Source organism: Emiliania huxleyi, assembly GCF_000372725.1.
Source record: "Emiliania huxleyi CCMP1516 unplaced genomic scaffold EMIHUscaffold_50, whole genome shotgun sequence".
Classification (NCBI taxonomy): domain Eukaryota; phylum Haptophyta; order Isochrysidales; family Noelaerhabdaceae; genus Emiliania; species Emiliania huxleyi.
This window is the reverse complement of record NW_005198243.1, coordinates 500727-508604: the sequence shown is the minus strand read 5'-3', so window position 1 is coordinate 508604 and position 7878 is coordinate 500727. Positions and strand designations below refer to the sequence as shown.

At 69.6% G+C, this 7878-nt stretch overlaps 3 protein-coding genes across 3 annotated transcripts; 1 reads left to right on the top strand and 2 right to left on the bottom strand.

Moving 5' to 3' along the window:
• Positions 1–783: 783 nt before the first annotated feature.
• On the bottom strand, positions 784–936 carry EMIHUDRAFT_59822 (hypothetical protein; the record flags this gene model as incomplete). Its single annotated transcript, XM_005766777.1, has 1 exon — positions 784–936. A coding segment is annotated over one exon (153 nt), but the record flags the coding sequence as incomplete, so codon positions are not given.
• Positions 937–3908: 2972 nt separating this feature from the next.
• On the top strand, positions 3909–4897 carry EMIHUDRAFT_211844 (hypothetical protein; the record flags this gene model as incomplete). The annotated part of the gene is made up of 3 exons (XM_005766776.1): positions 3909–4463; positions 4549–4690; positions 4827–4897. The coding sequence occupies 3 exons, from the start codon at positions 3909–3911 to the stop codon at positions 4895–4897; spliced, it is 768 nt and encodes a 255-aa protein (XP_005766833.1).
• Positions 4898–5654: 757 nt separating this feature from the next.
• On the bottom strand, positions 5655–6922 carry EMIHUDRAFT_66472 (hypothetical protein; the record flags this gene model as incomplete). Its single annotated transcript, XM_005766775.1, has 3 exons — positions 5655–5951; positions 6054–6406; positions 6523–6922. Coding segments are annotated over 3 exons (1050 nt in total), but the record flags the coding sequence as incomplete, so codon positions are not given.
• Between the last annotated feature and the right edge of the window lie 956 nt (positions 6923–7878).

Genomic DNA, 7878 nt, shown 5'->3' with positions numbered 1-7878 from the left:
CTCATCCCCCCCCCCGGCCCACCTCGAGGCGGGAGGGGGCGCCGCTCTCTGCGAATGTCCGCTCGCGATCGGAGGCCTGCGGGGCGGCGCGGACGCCGTCGAGGTACGGGTCGAGGTGCCTAGTCACGTCCAGGACATGTCCCCTGCCCCGCCCCTTGCCCGGCCGCCCCCTCGCCCTCGGGCGGCTCGAGTGCCTCGCCGCCAAGGTGTGGATGAAGTCGGCCTAGTCCACACACGCCCATCCACGTGGTGAATGCTTGCGTCCCTCAGCCCGCTCCTCCCGCCCGCAGAGAGGGATCTGTGGAAGCGGCGTCACCTGCTCGGCGGGCAGCGGCGGCGGCGATCCCCCAAGCAGCTCGAGCCAACCAGCCTGCGCCGCCACCGCCGCCGCCGCGCCGCCACCGCCGCCGCCGCCCCCGGGCGGAGATGGTGCGCCGGGCCGCAGACCATGCGGTCCCCCGGAGCTGTTCGCCGCGGCGGCAGACGCAGAGAGCGGCGCCACCTCACCCCTCGACGCCGGCCCGGGGGGAGATGAGTGCGGGGTGAGGTAGACGCTCGACGCGGCGGAGCTCGAGACGGCGGGCGAGTCCACCTATGACCGGGGAGTCGGGGACGAGTCGCCAGGCACGCCCATGCGTGTGTCGCGACAACGACGGGGAAGACTGCCGGCGGGCGCGGGTCGAGAGGTGTGCCGGTCGGGCCAGCGGCGGCCGGAGAGCAGTCGGCCTCCTCCGCCAGTCTCGAGGCCGGGGCGGGGGGCCAGCCTCCTCCTCCCTCCGCCGCATACCCCTCCGCCGCATAGCCCTGCTGAGGGTACCCCTCCTGAGGGTACCCCTCCTGAGGGTACCCCTCCTGAGGGTACCCCTCCTGAGGGTACCCCTCCTGAGGGTACCCCTCCTGAGGGTACCCCTCCTGCGCATACCCCTCCGCCAAGTAGCCGCTCCCCTGAGAGAAGCCCGCCCCGTGCGAGAAGCCCTCCTGCACTACAGCGCCGCGCATCGCCGGAGGCGTCGGCGCCCGCGCGCGCGACTTTGCGGCGGCGGCGAAGCGGCGGCTGTGCGCGTCCGACGCGGCGGCGGCAACGGCGGCGGCGGCGGCGTTGGCGGCCGCCGCGGCGTTGGCTGCGGCGGCATTGGCGGCAGCTGCGGTGGCCGTGGCGGGCGGGTCGAGAGCCGAGTCGTGCATGTCGCGGTCCATGCGGTCCGCCTGGACGGGGTACCCCTCCCCGCCGTACCCCTCTGCAGCGCCGTACCCGTCTGCAGCGCCGTACCCGTCTGCAGCGCCGTACCCGTCTGCAGCGCCGTACCCGTCTGCAGCGCCGTACCCGTCTGCAGCGCCGTACCCGTCTGCAGCGCCGTACCCCTCTGCAGCGCCGTACCCCTCTGCAGCGCCGTACCCGCCCTGCTGGGCGCACTGCTCCTCCTCCTCGAGCATGCTCTCCTCCGCCGGCGCGTGAGGCCCGCCCGCCCCGCCCGCCCCGCCCACCCCATCCTCCTCCATCTCCGCCAGCGGCGGCGACGGAGGCCGGCGCTGCGGCGGCGGCCCCGCCCTCGCCCCTCTCCAGCCCCGGCCGTCCGACTCGTCTACGGCATCGACCGGAGCGACCCGCCGGAGCACCCGCTCGCACTGCCACGCGGCAACAGCGTCGCACAGCCTCGCGCGCAGCTGCGCCGGGCAGCCGGCGATGGCGGCCTAGAGGCACCAAACACTCGAGCATGCATGCACAAAGGGGGGGGGGGGGTACGATCAGGGCAGCGGCGGGAAACAAGGGGCTGCTCTGGCAGTGCCAACGGGGTGGGCACGCGGCGGAGTGAGGCCCAGGGAGAGCGCCTCCGGCATCTAGAGGACTCGCGGCCGCAGACAAGCGTCGGAAGTGTCTCGGAAGTGTCTCGGAAGTGTCTCGGAAGTGTCTAGGACTCGCGGACAAGCGTCTAGGAGGTGTCTAGGAACTGTCTCGGAAGTGTCTCGGAAGCAGCTAGGAGTCGCGGCCGCAGAAGGGCCCTCCGAGAGGGAAGCGGCGAGGCGGCGGGCGTAGTGGCCCCTCGCCGCCGCGGCCTAGTCCTCACGAATGGAGGGATCATCACTAGGCGGGGGTCGCAGCTGGTGACATCTCGCCGCCGCAAGCGCCTCCGACTCGAGAAGCGAACGCGCCCGCGCCGCCGCCTCCCTCGCCCCGCCTCCCTCCCCGCCGCCGCCGCCCGCCGACTCGCTCTCCTCCATTCTCTGCGGCTGCTGCTGCTGCTGCGACCGCTGCTGCTGCTGTGACTGCTGCTGTGACTGCTGCTGCTGCTGCGGCTGCGGCTGCGGAGGCTGCAGCACCCGCTGCAGCGTCGCCACCGCCTCCGCGCACCGCTCGTCCTCGAGCAGGTGCGCCTGACCAGTCATCGAACACCAGTCACCAGTCACCAGTCACCAGTCACCAGTCAGAATGCATGGCTCGTCCTCGAGCAGGCGCGCCTCGAGAGGGGCGAGGCTCCCTTCCAGCGCGTCCGCCGCCACCAGCAGCGCGTCCACCCACGGAGGGGAGCAGCGGAGGGCCTACTCAACCAGGAGTGGCTGCTGATCATGAGCTCTCGCGCGCACGAAAGCGAGTAGCGGGATGGCCTCGGCCACGGCGGCGCACGCGCCTGCGTCGTGGACGGGCCGGGGTCAGGGGCGTGGCGCGCTGCACCCCTGCGCCTCGCGTGGAGACGAAGGCCGCTAGTGCAGTAAAGGCCGCGAGTGCAGTGGACTGCGGTACGGACTGCCGCGCCGTCCACGCAGGGAGAGGGAGACCGCGGGGAGATTGAGATTGGCATCTGGGCGCACGAGCCTGGTGCGGCCTGCACTCCGCGCGCGTACTCGACCCACGCGCTGCCCGCGCCGGCCGGCGGCGCAGCGGCCATGCGGCCCGCCGCCTGCGCGGCGGCGGCGAGCGCGGCGGAGGAGGAGGCGCCTGCAGGAACCTTCCGTGAAAGCTCCGCGAGGGAGAGGGGGCGAGGCGTGTGGTGCGCGCGAGACGAGCGAGCGGCTTCGGGGTCTGGCGGCGTGTGGAGACGAGGGGTTGCGAATCCCGCGGCCACAGTGTGAGCACAGGAGAGAGCAGGCGGGTGCGCGCGTCCTCCCATCGTCTCGCCGGAAAGCAGAATCCGTGTGTTGCAGCGAGTGTTGCAACTTCTAGTGTGTGCGATCCTGTCCCGGAGGGAGAGGGGGAGAGGCGGGCATCGAGCAAGGCGACGGCGACGGCGGCGCGCAGCACGTCGTCCTGCCGGTCGCGGCCGTACGAGGGCGGCGAGGCGGCGGGCGACGAGCGCGCCGCAGAGTGGAGCCGGCCGGCGGTGGCACACTCATCGTACAGAGGACCGTGCGGCGCCGCGCCGAGAGAGTGCGAGCCCTCTGCAGGCGGGGCGGCGGCGGCGGCGGCAGGGTCGGCGCGGAGCGCCGCCAGCTCCCGCGAGAGCGCGGCGTTGGCGGCGGAGAGCCGCCGCACCTCAGCGCGCAGCTCGCGCGCCTCCGCCTCGACTTCGGGCAGCGCCGCGAGGAGGACCTTGGCCTCGCACGCGGTCCGGCGGTGCGCACGCTGGGCTGCGGCGAGGCTGGTCTCAGCGCCGTCGCAGCTGGTGCCGGCGCCATCGGGCGATGTGGCCGCCGCCAACTCTGGCTGCCGTCGAACCACTCGCGGAGTCGGGGCGCGGTTCTCCTCGCTCAGGGCGGCGTTGGAGCGAGCGCTGAGGACGGTACGCTGCGCGGCGCGAGCCGCCTCGCGCTCAATCTCTAGGAGGTGCTGCGCAAAGGAGCGTGGCGGTCGCGGGTGAAGCATTTTCAGCCTCTAGGGCGGCCATGGGCAAAAGAAAAACGAAGTCTCGCTTCGAATTCTTTTACATGGGAACTACTTCGTTGATGGGGACCGAGGGGTGACTAGCACAGACATGGCTGACAGCTCGAGCCACCCCGTGCTGGTTTATCAACCGGCGCCAGTTCCCGTCACTCCGCGGTCCTCCCCTCAGCCTCACCACCCTGATTCGGTGAGCGAGCCTGCGCGTTCTCCCAAGCGGAAGCGCAAGGAGCTCATGGAGGTGTGCTGGGGCGATGCCTTTTCGGGCGGCAACCTGGGTTGCGCAAAAATGTCTCATCGGCCCAAGGGCGCCTTCAGAGAGCACTTTTGCAGGCGATGCCGGGAGCAGGGCGTGTGTGTGCCCATCTCGAGGGTGCGCGTGCCCGTCGGCGAGGGCTCCGGGGAGATAGGCAACCGCAAGACGGGCGGCTGCTGGAACGAGCCGTCCCTGGCCTCGCATCTGCCTGCGCACCGCGTCATCGGCAGAGCCAAGGACTGCGCGGGCCCCGTGCTCGTCATATTGCGGGACGAGGCTCCGCCGCTGCCCGGCCTCGCCGAGGCCGCCGCGCTCTCCCTCTCCGATCCGGTCCGCTTCCGCGTCGGCCGCACGCTCATACCTCCACCGATGGCGGCCGTGGTCGCCGTGCCAGTGCCAACCTCGCCGCCCTGGCGCCTGCCACCCCTCGCAGTTATCGCCTTGGGGGAGGACTCCCCGGCCTGCCGGCGGAGGACAGGCGCAGCACCAGTTGTCGCCGGGCCTGAGGCTGCGCCGGCTCCAGCAGGCGCGCACCAGCGCCTTGGGCCTAGCCAACACCTGCTCCCCTCCGAGCTGGGCTGCGCCGAGGCCCTGTGCCTTCTGCGTGCGCCGCCCACCGGGTGAGCATGATGTGTATATTTTTCGTATGTGTTTATTATTATTTCTCTTCTTTTGGCATTTGTGTTTGTGATCACGTTGCGCGCGCAAATATGAAACATGTGGCGCAGGAGCGACACCGCCGGGGTCGATCGACAGGAAAATATTTCGGCAGAAAAGGGCACAGTCCACAGAGGCGTGTGTCAATATGGTTTTCGTTTATGGTTTAAGATCGCCGCACGGGCGGCGCGGAGACACCTGGGTATCCTGTTCACCTTTTTAACACAATCTCCTAGGAGAGGTTGTTTATTTATTTATTTCAATGGTTTTGGACCCCGAGATTCAGGGGTGCAACGCGCCGCCCCTGGGACCACGACGCCGGTCGGCGCCACGCGCCCGGCTGCCAAGCAGGAAGCCGAACACGGCCGCAACAGGGGTGGCGAGTATCAGCGCGTGCGCCCGCAGAAAGCTGTCTTCGTCCGTCGTGCAATCGACGGGCCCGAATCGCCCCCGAGACCCCCGCACCGCCTTCTCGGCCGCCGCCGGCTCGGCCACCGCGGCGGCGCCCACAGCTTTGCCTGGCAACGCCGCCGCCCGCCTCTGGGCGCGGCCCGCGGGATGCGGCGGCGCCGACGGCTCGCCACCCCCCGCTTGCCCTTCCGCCGCAGCTCCAAACCGGACGAGGAGGGCCCGCGCCTCGTGCGGCTCGACGTGCCTCGCCGTGTAGAGCGCGGTGAACCGCCCCTCCGCCTCCATCTCCCACGCGTCGACCACCGCCGCCGTCGCCTCCGACCCCTCCTCCCACAGCGCCGGCGGGCACGCGCCGCAAGCGGCTTGGCAGTTGGCCTTCATGAAGCCCGCGTTCTTGTCGCACTCGCCGCCGCGCGCCCAGCTCGCGCACGTCGCGTCCTTCTCCGCGTTGCTGCAGGCCGGCTCTCGCGCTACGTGCGACTCGTGCCCGCGGGACGCGTCGGTCAAGTCTCTCCTCCAGCGGACGGTGATGTCGGCCGGCGTCTCGCCCCCGTTGAAAAGCAGCAGCGCGTGCGCGCCGTCGGCGAGCGGCTTGCTCCAGATCGCGAGCGGCCCGTTGCGCCACACGCGCCGCGCCGCGACGCCGAGCGGGTCTTGGCTGATGGCGAGCATGCCTTTGGAGGTGAGGATGCGGCGCGTGGCAGCGCTCATGCGGCGCGGGTCGTTCCCGAGCATGAGGGGGCTGGAGAGCATGCACCAGAGCGCGAAGTGGGTCCGCTGCTCGGTGCGGGTGAGCCCGCCGACCATCCCCCACTGCTGCCGCGAGATGTACTGCCCAGGCGCGCACGTGCCGTTTGGAAGGTGGGGCGGGCACTGGTCGACGATGCCGTAGGGAGTCATGCCGTCGAGGCCGACCACGAGCATGTCGAGATCGTTGAAGCCGCCGGGGCCGTCCACGGCTCGCTGCGCCGCGTCGGCATCCTCGACCGCCGTCATGATGGACTGGAGGTACCCCGGCAACTTGTGCAGCTTCCGCGCCGCCGCCTCATCCCACACTGCAAACACGTCCCGCCCCGTCCTCCAGCTGTGGCCCACGTTGTGCCCCCAGCGGTTCGGGCGCCCGCCGCCCCAGTTGCAGAGCGAAAACAGCATCGGCCTCCCCGTCGCGTTGAGCGAGTCGCGCATGACGCTGTACCGCCGCTCCGGCTGCCTCTCCGCCGTCGGCACCTTCTCCATGCCGCAAAAATCGAGCTTGAGGTAGTCAACTCCTGTCATGGACGCGTCGTGGACGTGTCACGGACGTGTCACGGACGTATTTCGGGTGCATATGCATCGCATGGACGTGTCGTGCACGTGTCGCGGGGTCGGGCAGGAAGCCAGCCACCCCACGACGCGTAATCGGCCGCGTCCTCGCGTTCGTGGCCGTATGAGCCCGGCAGCCCCTCACACGTCGTCTCTCCTGCGCACGAGTAGATTCCAAACTTGAGCCGCCGCTCGTGGATGTACTTGCCGAGCGCCGCCATGCCGCTTGGAAAACGGCGAGGGTCGACAACGATGTGGCCGTCTCCACTCCGCTTCTTGTCCATCCAGCAGTCGTCTATGTTGACGTACTGGTAGCCCGCATCGCGAAGCCCTGTGGAAACCATCGCATCGGCGACCTCATGGATGAGCGCTTCGTCCAGGCCCTCACAACGAAACGTATTCCAGCTGTTCCAGCCCATCGCAGGAGTGCGGCCGACACCGTTGTCGAGAGCCAGGACGAGCAAGGTGTAGGGCAGCGACATTAGCAGGCCGACCACGTGAACTTAGCTCCCCGGGCGTCCGACTCGCCAGGCCGATGTTAGTCAAACAAAGAAAAACAAACCCATCCAACAGCTGTTGACCGAGCCTCCGTCCGCTGTGAGTGCTGGGACCGCCGATGGGGCATATATTGTGCATATGGAGAGAGAAGCCGTAAAGCCCTTCCCGTACCGGGCAGGGCAGTGACCAGTGTTCTAGGTGTGTATATGTGTGCAAGTGGGTCACGCACACGACTGTGGTGTGTGGACTCTGGACGGCCGGTGTGATCACACTTATCGCCCAGGACACCGGACGCCCGAGATGTGCGCGAAAAATACTTTAGCACGGCCGCGTGTCGGTGGTTTGCAGCCTAGTGCCTGTGCAGCTGCATGTGCACGATGGTAAGTGGGCACCGCCCTCCCCGCCGAACTAGCACGGCCCTCTCAGTTGTAGTGCGTCGGCCTTGCCTCCCCTTCCGGGACGTGCTCCACCTGCTCACAAGCAGTCGCACTCAGTGCGAGCACCCTACCCGAGGTCTGCGGGCTAAGGCCCCACCGCCGCGGAGTCGAGCTCGGTCATCTTTGGAACCACCACCTGAGGGGAGGGAAAGGGGCCGAGGCGGCGGCGCGCACGATGTGGGGGCCAGTGTGTGTGAAAAGGTGTGTGTGTGTGTGGGGGGGGGGGGGAGTAGCGGCCGGGGGAGGGTGGTGCGGCCCAAGTCGCACCGTCGAGGTGATGGTGACGCGCTTGCACAGGGTGTACAACAGCCAGGCCGCGGCCGGGATGGCGATCGCACAGATGAGGAGGACGACGACAGCCGTGTCAGAGGCCAACGATGGCGCTGGAGGCGGCGGCGGTGGAGGCGACATGACGCTGCACCCTATCGTCTCCCCACTCGAGGTCTCCGTGCAGTACGGCGCGTTGCTCGGGAGGGGGCACCTGCAGCACGCCCGAGGGTCGC